Source organism: Chelonia mydas, chromosome 6 (assembly GCF_015237465.2).
Source record: "Chelonia mydas isolate rCheMyd1 chromosome 6, rCheMyd1.pri.v2, whole genome shotgun sequence".
Lineage (NCBI taxonomy): Eukaryota > Metazoa > Chordata > Testudines > Cheloniidae > Chelonia > Chelonia mydas.
In genome coordinates, this window is record NC_051246.2 from 64,943,672 (window position 1) to 64,958,049 (window position 14,378).

The 14,378-nt window shown below is 44.0% G+C and overlaps 1 protein-coding gene across 8 annotated transcripts in view; it reads left to right on the forward strand.

Moving 5' to 3' along the window:
- RAD51B (RAD51 paralog B) overlaps window positions 1-14,378 on the forward strand; it is a 631,962-nt gene that overhangs the window by 304,008 nt on the left and 313,576 nt on the right. For all 8 annotated transcript variants that reach the window (XR_005225482.2, XM_043548111.1, XM_007054254.4 and 5 more), the window contains one exon: window positions 12,837-12,933. Coding sequence is in view for 7 of the 8 variants with exons in the window: in XM_043548111.1 (XP_043404046.1) it covers window positions 12,837-12,933 (97 nt within the window). In the remaining variant the exon portion in view is untranslated. The remainder of the gene's footprint in view (window positions 1-12,836; window positions 12,934-14,378) is intronic.

Below are 14,378 nucleotides of genomic sequence, written 5' to 3' on the forward strand. Positions count from 1 at the left end.
AAAGTTGGCTACGTTGTCGGGCTCAACGGGTAGTGATCAATGGCTCCATGTCTAGTTGGCAGCCGGTATCTAGCGGAGTGCCCCAAGGGTCGGTCCTGGGGCCGGTTTTGTTCAATATCTTCATTAATGATCTGGAGGATGGTGTGGATTGCACCCTCAGCAAGTTTGCGGATGACAGTAAACCGGGAGGAGTGGCAGATACGCTGGAGGGTAGGGATAGGATACAGAGGGACCTAGACAAATTGGAGGATTGGGGCAAAAGAAATCTGATGAGGTTCAACAAGGACAAGTGCAGAGTTCTGCACTTAGGACGGAAGAATCCAATGCACTGCTACAGACTAGGGACCAAATGGCTAGGCAGCAGTTCTGCAGAGAAGGACCTAGGGGTGACAGTGGACAAGAAGCTGGATATGAGTCGACAGTGTGCCCTTGTTGCCAAGAAGGCCAATGGCAATTTGGGGTGTATAAGTAGGGGCATTGTCAGCAGATCGAGGGATGTGATCGTTCCCCTCTATTCGACATTGGTGAGGCCTCGTCTGGAGTACTGCGTCCAGTTTTGGGCCCCACACTACAAGAAGGATGTGGAAAAATTGGAGAGAGTCCAGCGAAGGGCAACAAAAATGATTAGGGGACGGAACACATGAGTTATGAGGAGAGGCTGAGGGAACTGGGATTGTTTAGTCTACGGAAGAGAAGAATGAGGGGGGATTTGATAGCTGCTTTTAACTACCTGAAAGGTGGATCCAAAGAGGATGGATCTAGACTATTCTCAGTGATAGCAGATGACAGGACAAGGAGTAATTGTCTCAAGTTGCAGTGGGGGAGGTTTAGGCTGGATATTAGGAAAAACTTTTTCACTAGGAGGGTGGTGAACACTGGAATGCGTTACCTAGGGAGGTGGTGGAATCCCCTTCCTTAGAAGTTTTTAAGGTCAGGCTTGACAAAGCCCTGGCTGGGATGATTTAGTTGGGATTGGTCCTGTTCTGGGCAGGGGGTTGGACTAGATGGCCTCCAGAGGTCCCTTCCAACTCTGTTATTCTATGATTCTATGATTCATTTTTGTTGCTCTCCTCTGGACTCTCTCCAATGTATCCACATCTTTCCTCAAGTGTGGCATCCAGAAATGAACACAGTACAAGAGCTGAGGCCTCACCAGTGACGAACAGAGAGGACAATTATCTCTCATGTCTTATCTAAGACATCCTGTTAATACATCTGAGAATGATATTTTCCTTTTTTGCATCAGATTATTGAGTCTGATTCAATTTGTGATCCACTATAACCCCCAGATCCTTTTCAACAATATTGCCAGTATTCCCCATTTTGTAGTTGTGCATTTTATTTTTCCTTCCTAAATGTAGTGCTTTATAGTTGTCTTTATTGAATTTCAGCTTGTTGATTTCAAACCAATTATCCAATTTGTCAAGGTTGCTTTGCATTCTAATCCTGTCGTCCAGAGTGCTTGCAGCCCTGCTTCCCACTAGCTTGGTATCATCCAGAAATTTTATAAGCATACTCTCCACTGCATTATCCAAATCATTAATAAAAATATTGGCTAGGGTCTGACCCAAGACTGACTCCTGCAGGGCCCCACTAGGTGCTCATGAGAATGGTATGTGAAAGTATGTCAAAAGACTTATCATGTCTATTGCTTTCCCCCATTCACTAGGCCAGTTACTAGGGTGGTACACACATATGGCATATACACAATACAAATGATTGACTGCTATTCCTTCTCATTTCCTTCCATGTGTATTTCTGAGCATGAGAATAGAGAGAGGCAAAACTGACAGTGGTTTTGGATAGAATATGTTTATTCAACAACTAATTATTACTGAATGAGTTAAACCCTCCATCCTTTCCAGCTGATGGTGGCTGAAGTGTTTGCAACACTTTGGGGTTACCAGAGAGAGACACTGTTTCTCCAGATGGGCCTGATTGTACTGACTGATGCTGTATTCACTTGTACAGCTCTTATTTTGTTAATAACTTTCTTTGCGTTTTGTGGAAATCATTGGTGTTTTGATGGGATAATCATACTTTTATACAGTGCCTTTCACCCCAGTGGATTCCCAAAAGGCTAGACAGATGTGGTAATCTTACCTTAAATAAATAGAGAGGGGGTTTGCAGAATTCCCTGTTCTTCCCTATATTTAATGTAGGGAATACTACAAATGTTGAAGTCGTGTTACTTAGCTGTTTAGGGCAACTGGCAAGTTTTTATGGGTAACCACTGTATATACATACAGAACTCCATTCTCTCACCCCTGAAATGCGTTCACTTTTCAATGCAGGGCAGCAGGTACTGTAGCATAGTGGGAGAGGGAGGAGAAACCTCCATCAAGGACATTATGGAAAGCCCCTATTATGAAAAGCACCCTGGAATCCGTAACATCATTTGTAGACTAAATAGAACTTAACTACTGTACTTTAGGGAGGCTATGAGGACACATTAATAGTAAAACAATGTGAACTTTTGAAGAACAATGAAGTATTTATTGATATTACAGTTGGTGCCCACTTCAGCTTGGAGGAGCAGAGAGCAGTACTGGGTAGGGGAGAACAAACATCCCTACAGTTGTCTGAGTTCTGCTTCCTATCACAGAAACTTGGAGAACCCCAACCCAGCAGACTCAGGACACAAAAAGAGGGGTTGAATGGTAGTAGAAGCTTTATTGGGAGTACGGAGTGGTGCATACTTTGTCATGAGATTCATTTAATTGTCTAAGTCTGAATCCAAGCAGGGAGAGTTGCTAGTCAGCTGTTCATCTATCACTTCCCTCATATTGTACAACAGATTGTATGCGGTTTGTGAATTTTGGAAACTGCACATGCACCGTGTGACATCCTGCCAGAAGATGAGACTGTGCTAGCCCTGCCCACTCCTCTTCCAAGTTTCCTACCCCAAAGCTGACCTGATGAGTGTGCTCACATGTACCGTACAAGGTTACGCATCTCAAAACTAGTCCCTGGCCCAGATTTGGGCACCTTCTTTACACTGCTCCAGTAAGCAAACACTGACTGTAAATGGGTGTGGGTTGTCTACGAGGAGGATGCCCACAGCACAGGGGCGGCTAAGTCCAGTGTATATAACTGTACACTGTCCCCCTGGCATTCCCTGGCATAGGAGAATGCTGAGGGACAATGGGGCATAAGGAGAAGTTGTCGATAGGCAGTTGAGTAAAGCTGCCGTAAATCAGAGTACCCCAAAGGCTGCTCTGACTTATACCAGAGACCTTATTGTTCCCCATAGTAGCCCAGAATCTGGGAGGTACAGAGGTGAATCAAGCCATTCTAATTCTGGGCCATACCATCTGTGCTCTACCCCTCTGATCCTGTGTGTGTATTATGATAGGAAGTGTCTTTCCCACGCACTTCTCAGAGTCAAATAAGAATGCCATTACATTGTGTATCAGCTTTGCAATAAGCCAGAGGCTCATGATAGAAGCTAATTAAGTATTTTAGGAAAAAGTGTGAAAGCGGCCACCAACAAGTAGACTGCCTACTGCTACTCCAGCCTGGCCAATATCAGTTGCCTTATTGTAGTTCCAAAAATGCAAAGGAAAGAGCTCCATTCAGAAAGCTGTGTCCTTCTGCAGAGATTTCTAGAGGGGAGGGAAGGCCTGTTCAAACTAAGCCAGAGCTCTGGGAGACTGGCAGGGTGTAAAAGCAGGTTGGCAACCTGAGCCACCCTGGCCCTTGGGGGAATGTCTTGCGCATGTCTCTGCAAACAGGTCTGTACAGGCTGCAGAAGCATGGCGTGTTGGATGTGACACCTGTCCAGGCACATAGATCTTTTTGAGAAGCACAATGAAGGGGTGCCAGAGCCTAGATTTGGAAGGTTACATTTGTGTTGGCTGCGTTCCTTGTTCAGAGAAGAGGAAAGGCAAAAGACCTTGGGCTATCTCTGGGTGGTAGTTGTTTCAGCTTGAAGACATGTAGCTGCCTGACAACCACACATTTTTGTGTTTTGTTTTGTTTTTTTCTTCCTGTGGAACTTTTATTAATTTTTTGTGATTATTTTTAAGCACTTGGCACAGACTTGCAGCCAGTCTCTGCCTCTCCAGCAGTCTTTTGGAGTGGAATTGCATAACTCTGTACTTTTCCTGTATAAAACAGAATAAATTGGAGCTAATATACAGTGGCCATTGGGTGTTTTGTTTCTGAAAAGTTCCTTGTTTTCTTCCTTATCCTATTTATACCCAATGAAGTCCAGTGGCTCTAAGTAGCCTGTGCCACTATGAATTGCCCTGCTGAAGGAGAAGAGCAGAGGAACTTGAGTGGATGAGAGGTGGTAGCAAAGTAGGAGTTCAGCTTCCATCATAGAAGTCTAATAAGATCAGTTTCCCCCAGCAGCCTTGGGCAAAGTGCCCTGAATTCTAGATTTCCACTGTGTCAGTACAATTCCTTTAGAAGTTACTCATTATGCATTGTTTCTCAACTATTGGGCTGTCTAATCAACATTTTTTATCTTGATGAGACACAGCTGAAAACACACACAGATAAAACTCAGCTCAGACAAGATGGGTAGTGCTCACGGGGAGAGGAAGCAATTGAGTTGGTTTTTGTTGGTTTGTGGGTGCCTGCAATTCAGGGAATTATACCCATTTCTAGGGAGACAGCTTTGAAATTTGAGGGTTACTCTCTTGTCAGCTTTCAGCATGGAGGCCCCAGCTTTTTCAATGTTTTCAATTGTTTGTCACATCTAAAATATCCACCCACTTCCCTCAGATGTGTGCCTCATGCCTTTGTCACATCTAGGTAAAACTGCTGTAATGCATTGTTTATCAGACTTTCCTTTAAACTCATCTGGCAACTGCAACAGTTGCAGAACATGGCAGGTTGTCTGCTCCTTAGGACAGGAGCAAAGGACCCCTGTCACTTCCCTCTGTGATCTACATTGACTGTCAATACAGCACTTAAAAGCATTGCTGTATAAAGCCCTTTCTAACCTGGGCCTTGATTAAGCAAAGCACTAAAGCACATGCTTAATTTCGAATATGTGATTAGATCCATTGACTTCAAGGGCTTGCCCTTCAGTCTAGTTCTCTAGTTCTGGCTGATGATCTGCCTGGGCTGGTTGTTCTTATTTTTTTATTTTTTGTGTAATGTTTAGATGGTGGCTCCTATAATTGCACCAGGGCACTATGCCATCACAGTAGTATAGTGTCAAGATGCAGAGATACAAAGTTATCTCATGAAAATTCAGTACCAAGTCATAAAAACTGGGATTGTCCTTTGAATTTCAAGATTGGTGGTGACACTGTTTGGGTGTGGTAACCAGCTCCCTCTCAGTAAGCTAGTGGGGCTGGCCAGAGATTAGATATGAGACCAGATGGACACCTGGGAGAAGAGAACTGAGCTGTTGTGGTGAAACAAAGTCTTTTTGTTGCTTTGGGTTTGGACAGGGTAAAAATCTGCTTTTTCATGTGTATTTGATTCATATGAGCCAGGAGAGATTTTAAATTTCCTGAGAATAAGAAGGATATAAAACCCTATTTCTGTAAGTGCACATGCATTTGGACCTGATTCCCTAGAACAGTTCTGCCCCAAACACACTTCCTCTGAGATATCGAAACTCTACCGTAAGGGTAGAGGCTGAAGAAGACGAACTCGGTGTAAGCTCAAAAACTTCTTTCTTTCACCAACAGAAGTTGGTCCAATAAAATATATTACCTCACCCACATAGTCTTTCTAATGGGAGGGACTGTTGGTCACATAAACCTGGGTTCCCCTGTGGCAGCATGACTTGCCATCATCACAACTCTGAGCCCTTGAGTTCTTTCAGGAAAACTCTGGTATTGCTTGGTTGTTCTGATACTTCAACTCCAACTTCTCTCTTTCTATGTCTCTTACACCTTCATTCCACAGAAGGTGCTGATTTTTTTTTTTTTTTTTTTTGGAAAGGCTGCTAATATGATGATTTACAGTAAGTCTCTCTGAGGTCATGGGCAACTTTTCAACAGTCTCTATGGCAAGTGGCTACTAATCCTGATTCTACCTGAAGAGAGACTGGAGCTGAAGGAAATGCTAATCCAGTGTCTCGTCTGAGTTCTGTGTCGTCAGTAAGTATCCCCTTTCTCCAACTGCCTGTGCTAGCTGGGATACAACTGCTCCCCTTGTACAGAGGCTGAGGCTAGTCGTCATCACAGTGAAAAAAAGCTGTAACAGGTTCCCACCGGAGGGCTGAAGTTCTCATCAGTCTTTGAACTGTGCTCCACCTCAGTGTTGTCACCACTCCATCTTTCCATTTGTAACCCCAGTGCTGCTCCCATCTGGCACTATGCTGTTTCCTTTCCTGCTTTGTGCACATTCTCCACCAGAACCTAGACAATGGTCATCATTGTTTAAGTCCATTATAAACAGTACTGACTATACTTGAATGCGGCATATTAAAAGCTGTCTGCTCTAGGGCAAGGGAGAGGTGCCTCTTTAGTGACAGGAATGGAGAATGTTAAACTCGGATCTGCTCGATAGGGACAACATTGAAATGTTGGGGATTAAGAAAGCTTGTGTCCCCCTTCTCCAGCATGCTAAGTCAGCATCCTACCTTTGCAGACTGACTGTCACTTATACCGCTTTATCTCTGACTGCACTGCCAGAGTGCAGTAAAAAAACACAAAGAACATGCGTTAATGAAGGACAGAGTCGTTTTGGATTTTTGTTTGTGTTTTTGTGCTTGCTCTTCCAGCTCGACAGGAAGCCTTTAATAAGAGTTTTCCTAAATGATGCTGCATGTCAAATGGCAAATTTTACTCTGTTCTCTTAACAAACAGCCATTTCATGAGACGGTTTTTCTGCCCCTCTCAGTACATTCCAAAAGGCTTTATACCTCTTCTGGTTACTGATTGATGGCTCTGTGCTGAACTCCCTTTAATTTTGCAATAAACCAACTAGGAGGCTGAGACCACAAGTTTACAGAGAATGACTTATTTACTTAACTGCATTTACAAGGATGACAAAGTCAGATTTAGTAGTTTCAGTGTGGTCCTTGGGAGGGCAGGAGGAGTACTTGAGGAATTATACTGTATAAATAACCAAACAAAAAATTGCTTGCTTATTCTTCCATGTAAAAGCAGTCATATTTCAGTTCCTAGGCCAACTCACTCTGAGGCTCTGCAGGGGCTTTACACTTACAAAGGCTGTTCTCTGAGGCAAGCATTTTCAAACTTGGGTGCCTGAGCTTAGGCACCTAAAAAAGTCTTCCGATTTTTCTGACTTGCTCCCAGAACATCAGCCACTGCTGAAGTCAGTTAAATTGGGGAAGATTCTGTTGGCATGATGAGCTGTACAAGTGTTGCCAAAGCATAAAAAAGAGATGTGCACTTCAGGTATCTCTTACAGGTAGGTAAGATCCATCCAGGCTATGGTTACATTTTGGGGGGCTTAATCCCCTATGTTCCTGTTTACAGTGGCAGCACCTCTGAAAAGCAGGCAAATGATTTAGAAGCCTTAATATTTCTTAAATGCCTTACTTTAGGCACCCAAGATTGAAAATTTTGCCCTTTCTGTCCCTCAGTTTCCCTATCTGTAATAGAGGATTGTTATTTCTGTAACACCTTAGTTGTTCATAGTGCTTTACAGATAAGAGCAGGAAGGAGGATGTGGATCATGCCCCAAGGAGCTTAGACTCTAACATTAATATGCTGCTACTAATACTTAGCTTTCTTATGGGAGAAACTAATTGCAAAGTATTTTAAGATATTAAGAAGTTCAAACTTTTCCAATAAATGGCTCTGACATTTGAATAGATCTAAATAAACTTTTAAATAGTATTTGCAATCTAATCATGTTTTGCAGCCTCTGGACTGTTAAACTGTTAGCCGTACTGGTCAAAATTGGCCATGCTCAAAGGTTAAGGGGCAGTGGTTCACTGAACTCAGCAGGAAAGTGAGACAAGTTTCTAGCAGCACTGACCTATCCAACTGACCTTTTTAGTTTAGTTGCAGAGGGTGTTTTCTATTCATGTACAGTCATTGGCTGGGGAAGCCCCTCATATTGATTTTACCATGAACAGGGAACAGAAAACTATAACACAGCCCACTGCCTATTGCAGATGTTTGGGGTTAGCTGGGGCTGGAGGAGGGAAGGTGGTGTTTCCTGTTCCCTTGCTCTGTAATGATTACTCTAATAAGAATGAGAGAGAGCTTTGTTGGGTTAATTGATACCAGACAATAGGATCTCTCATGCGTTAAAATGTTGCATAACAGAATTCTCACCGTTGAAAGCTCTGTTGGAAGATAATGGACTAGTAATTTGAGTTGTGCCTCTTAAGCTGAAGCCAGGGCTGCATGGTCTGAAGTCCATTATGTGTTAGGAGAGCCCACAACAGAAGGGACTGACTCTTTCTTTACTCACTTGGGCTGGGATCCTGGCAAGTCTCATGAACTAAACAGAGTAAAATATGGTCAATACTTGGATGGGAGATCGCCAAGGAAAATTTCAGAAAGTTGCACGGTGACTTGATTGAAGGCACTTCCCCCCACTAAATCAGTTCTGGATCAATGCTCCAGCATGTTATTAGGAAGCACTGCATAGTTAGAGATGACATCTTTCAGGCAAGAGATATAAGAGATGAAAGATGGATATCCTAACCTTTCCAGCTTTCTCTGTATATACAGCCCTTATGTTTATCCCTGGTGATTTGTGAGATATTGGACCTTAAAGTCAGGCCAGCACTAGGTTTTGTGGGACCTGTCTGAAGTACTATGTGTGTCCCTCCCTATCTGTAAGTGTGACACCCTACTGGGAAATCGCATGGCCATGTCTCACCACCCTTCCTTTGTCTATCTGAATCTCTCATTCCTCTCAGGCTGTGGTGACTCCCTCACGCACCTGTTTGTGAGGCTCAGCACCTGCTGGTGAGCCATTTATATGTATCAGGAGGTGAAGATGAAGCGCACTTTTAAAGCTGGTGATGAAGACATTGAAGGAATATAATACTTGTGGCCTGCTGACACCAGAGTAAAGTGGGGGTGGCATTCTGGTTGGTGAATTGAATGTGTCTGTATGCTGAGGGACCCCGGGAGATGTGGGGCCTCATGTGCTGCTGCTGTTTACAAATGGGATGTTCTGCTGTACCAAAATCCTATTTTAGAAATGCAAAAAACTCTAATAAACTCACGAGTCCATATTTGAAGCCCTACATTTTCAGAAATGTCTTCATTTTTTTTGCTGCCCAGCATGAGACACTTTGGGCCTGGTTGCCACCCTTTACTGAGTACCCAAAATTCCAATTTAAGCCAAGAAGAGCTGAGGGTACTCAACAATCTTGAAAATCAGGCTCAAACTGGGGAGGCTGGGGACCCAGAATTGTATTACCGGTTGATGACATTGGAGATACGCAGCTATAACTGAGGGTAGACATTGCAGGCAATGGGGTTGCACAAGTGTAACTGAAGCAGAATTTAGCGCTACATTTGGTACTTAATTACCAATTGTGTTAATTTATGCTTGAATGTCACTTCCAGCTCTGTTAGGCCAAGAGGAGTAAAGAATAGCGTCACTTTATTTTCTTCACAGAAATAAGCTTTCTGAATACACATGGGGCTCCAGTTTCAAAAAGCATCCTTACTCAGGGCACTACTTAAGCACTTGCTCAACTACCACTGAAGCCAATGGAACTTGAGCACATGCTTAGTTGCCATCCTGAATCAGGGCCAGAGTAGCTGAGTAACAGTGTGCCATTTTTACTGTCCCTTTACAGACGTTTAAGTAGGGAATGATCCGTGATGATCTATTCAGAGATAAACTGAGCTTTAGTCCCATGGAAGATAAGAATCTTCCCATGGAAGATAAGGTATGGCTGGTTTATAAAGCGAAGGGTGAAGAGGATTACAATCCTCCATCCAGACCAGTGCCACAAGGTTCCCTGACATGGGGAGAGCTGACCAACCTGAAAGGTACAGAGTCCAGTTATGCAATTTCGAGTTTTCTCTCAGTTTGAAGCCTGTAGAGTCCACTGGAAGGGGAGGAATATGAAATATGGTACTTCTAGGGTTTTTTAAAAAAATCTTAAATACAGTAGCTTTTCTCTCAGATGTATGACATAAACTTTATACTCTGCCATCATATTTTGTTTATCTTGGCCCAGGGTTGGGTTGACTGCATCACTCATGGGTGCCTTTGACACTTATGAGTAATGTGGTCAGTGCAAACTTGTGCCAATAAAAACATCGTACCACACCAGAATGCATATATACATATAGCAAATATTTATTTAATTTTAGGTATTACAACTAATCATTGAAGTTTCTCTTTCAAACTGTATAATGTTGATGTGAATTCTATTCTACCCCTCCTTTTACGTCTGCCTTTGTTTACTTGGAGTTTTCTATAAGCTTCTATCAGGCTTGTGCCTTGGGCTCTACCTTATCATTTGAATTGAGGTTTGTCCTAACCACAAAACTGGTTTCCAAGCGCCTGACTCTTCCACCCCCTTGAATAGCTTATTTTCTATTGGTATCTGAGGTACATGCTCTGTGCTGAGGTTGTTGTGATGACAGTGACATTAATGGTGTGTACCAGATTGTTACTTGAAAACCTGAATTCTGGGGTTTCTCTTTTGTAATAAACTTTCACAACGAGCCTGTCACGGAGGCACCAGGCCAACGTGCTGGACCTGCTATGTATGAAGCCAGTCTGGACTCTGGTGTAGCATGCCTCACACTGTCATCAGGGCAAGAAGCTTACATAGTTTTAGCCTTCCTGGGTCTGACCTCAGAGCATTCAGCATCCCTTTTCACACCATGCGCTTCCTCCAGCGAGTCTGCCTGGGCGGGGCTCCTGGGGAAGCCAAAGGACCCTGCACCTCAACTCTGCAGTCAGCCAGGACTCTCAGCCAGTAAAATGGAAGGTTTCTTAACCGACAGGAACACAGTGTAGAACAGAACTTGTTAGCACAGAAATCAGTGACTTTCAGCCAAGTCCATCTTGGGGGAACTCCGGGCCAGACGCCCTGGACTCCCCCCATCCTTGAGTCCCCCCAGCAGACTGAACTCAACCCTTCTGCCTGGCCTCTGACACGCCCATTGCTCCTTCTCTGATCTTTGTCTCACTTCCTGGGCAAAGTTTCACCTGCTTGCATCCCGCTCCTGGTTCTCAGGTTACGAAGGGCACTGTCCATAGTTTACATGCAGGGAGCTGGAGCAGCCTCACCAGTCCCTGAGGGTCTCAGCAAAAGTCACACACCCTTATCCCCATCACCTAGGCACTGGTGCAGTACACAAGGAAACTGAGGCACACATAGTATTCATGCAAAACAGTAAGACTCACATATGCTTACATACAATATAACAAGGGGAAAACCCCACTTTGTCACAGCTTGAACACCCAGTCCTGCAAACACACAGGCATTACTTTCATGATTATTCCCATTGGAGAAGATCCACAATTCCCTCTATGCCATTTTGCTGGATGCCATTCTGGTGATACAAAGCAGTCAGCATGCTGACGTAACTGGCTATCTGGGAATTCCCCTAGTGTAAGGAGCCAGCTCTTTGCCAATCCACCTTTTAGTACCCAGCACAGGGAGCATGTTGTTGTGGTGGTGTCATTGCCCTATGGTGATGCCCAGCTACCAGAAGAGGCTCATGGGGTCCATTGCACCTGGGTGCAACTTAGGCCACCTTTGTGCCTTCCTTCACTGTGTCAGGTAGAGCTGAAGCTCTGGTCCAATAACTTCAGTGGGAGTATGCATGGAGTTGGGTTACTTACATGTGCAACTATTAGCAGATTTGGCCCCTTAGACCCATTCCTATAGCTTTGCTCAATCTCCAAGAGTGGGGATCAATTATCATTGGTAATTCTGGGGAAATGGTAATCACTTACATTGCCACCAAATGATTTCACTGCAATAGATCCACACTTACTCAGTCAGTCTCACTGTATAGTTGGCATATGTATTTGTACTAGTTTGTTTCTATCTCTCATTAGAAAAAATAACTGAGCTTTGAATTTATACTGCTAATGGTTCATCCCCTCAGCAAGAGGAATTAATATTTGTATAGTACTAGATAAGTGCTAAGTTGTATTATTATTACTGAAACCTCTTGAATCAGTAAAACATGGCAGGAAACCTTGTGAAAACAGGTTACCTTGTGAGATCTGGAGTTCTGCCTACCTCTGGTCAATGTGGAAATATGATGACAACAGCTTTTCTCATGGTGCTGTACTTCAGCATTTCTGCTCCTGGTCTCCCTCAGAACTAGGGAGTGCAGAAGGCCACATGCAAATATATAGGGTGGCAGAGGGATACCTACTAGGAGGAAAAGAGCCTCCAGGAGGAGAGTCTTAGGTGGTAATGCTCAGCTGCAGGAGCAAAGAAGAACTCTGCAGGGCTCAGGAGTAAGGGTGAAGAGCAGGGAACTTCAGCATAGCCCAAGACGGGGAGAAGGATCATTTGTTTGGATTTTCAGTTGGGCTTTTGTTACCCCAAAAGGGGACTGAACTTGAAAGGTGACCTGGCTGGATCACAGAGTGACATGCAATATGGGGTGCTAGAGTGGAAAGATTCCTGCAACACCACTTCTATGCACAGGGGGCGCCCTCTGGGGTAGGATCCCATTACAGTCTCTCTTGAAAAAAGGCAGTATGGATATACAGGGTAGGTAATATTTTGTCTTTGACTAACTTCGAAAGTCTCCTCAGTTTGCTGTACTTTTTACAATATCCCTTTGACGAGTTATTGCAAGTAGCTCCAAATTTTCCAGGAGAAATAAACTTGATGAAGGTCAGAGTGTGGAGTTGTCTGTCTGTCTTTGTATGTTCTAGTTCTCGTCTGGGCTGCTACCTGCCCTCCAGTAGCTATAATAATTAATTTTTCCTCCTGTTTGCAGGTTATCTTGACAAATCAGATTACCACACGGCTGAGTAATGGCCTTGATATCCAGGCAGACCTGGTGTCTCCAGCTGATGACATGTCCCTGTCTGAAGGTAGGAGCTCCATTTTATCACAGCTGAAACTTGATACAGACACAAATCCCCACTATCACTTGCAGTCTCCTGTTGATATTCGGGGGCACATGGGATTGGGGTTATCAAGCTTAGCATAAAATATAGCTGGAGTTCAAAAACATTTTAAAACTTCTTCGTAACTTTCATCATTTAAGGGGGAAGATCACCCATGTTAACCAAAAGACTACGTTTCCTAGGGGCCACAAAGAAATTTTCAATGTCCAGTTCTATAGTATTTTCCTCTGTAGTAGCTCTGACGCATAATTAGCCATGTGCACTAGGGGGTTTTCCCCCTTCCTCTGATGCCAGTGTGAGAGGGAAGATACTGACTAGACACTGGCTTGATCTGATATGGTAAATCCTATGCGCCTGTTCATTGATTGTAATTATCAGCAATTCAAAAGAGAAACACCTTGCCACAAATCAAAGAGGATAACCTTTCATTTGTGTCCACTGGACTATACACTAATCATACTTCAAGTACAGTGACTCAAACTGCAGATCTCAATATTACATTCATGCTACACAAATGTGCCGTGCCTTGTAACACCTCTCTCATAATACTGCATTTTCTTTCTGTGCTAATTTCAGGGTATTGTATTTTCCATAGAAATTGAAGCAATAATTACACATTTTCATGCAATAATAAGAGAGTTAACTTCTCAGTGTATCTATCAGTGAGAAGAAAAGGTAACTCCGAGTAAGAATTCAAAGCCGATCACCACCTTGTATGGTAACTGCAGTTTCTAGTGTGACAGACCCAGACCAGTGGGATACAGAGTCTGGTAGAAGGCAAATATATTGGCCACTGGATGAACAGTTTTCTGTTCCCTGAGTGACCAGAGCAGGGGCTGCCCTAGAGCAATCAAGAACCTGCCAGAACCAATTAAGACAGGCAAGCTAATCAAGACACCTGGAGCCAATTAAGAACTTTCTAGATTCAATTATGGCAGGCAGGCTAATCAGGACACCTGGTTTCAAAAGGACCTCCCATCAGTTAGTAGGGGGATGTGCCAGGAGCAGGGAGTGAGAAGGTGTGCTGCTGGAGGAGTGAAGAGTTCAAGCGTGATCAGGCTTCAGGAGGATGTTCCTGCAGTGAGGATAAAGAAGGTACTGGGGGGAAGGCATAATGGGAAGTAGCGCAGGGAGTTGTAGCTGTCACGCAGCTGATACAGGGAACATTGTGGACAGCTGCTATCCACAGGGCCCTGGGCTGAAACCCGGTGTAGAGTGTGGGCCTGGGTTCCCCCCCATCCTCCCCAACTCCTGATCAGACACAGGGGGAGTTGACCTGGTCTGTGAGAAACACCAGAAGGGAAGGTCTAAATTGGAAAGGGATCTGTCCTGTCCCCGACCCACTAGATGGGACACAGAGACTGCGGGGATTATTCTCTGTTTTCCCCCATGCTGGACATTGATGAGAT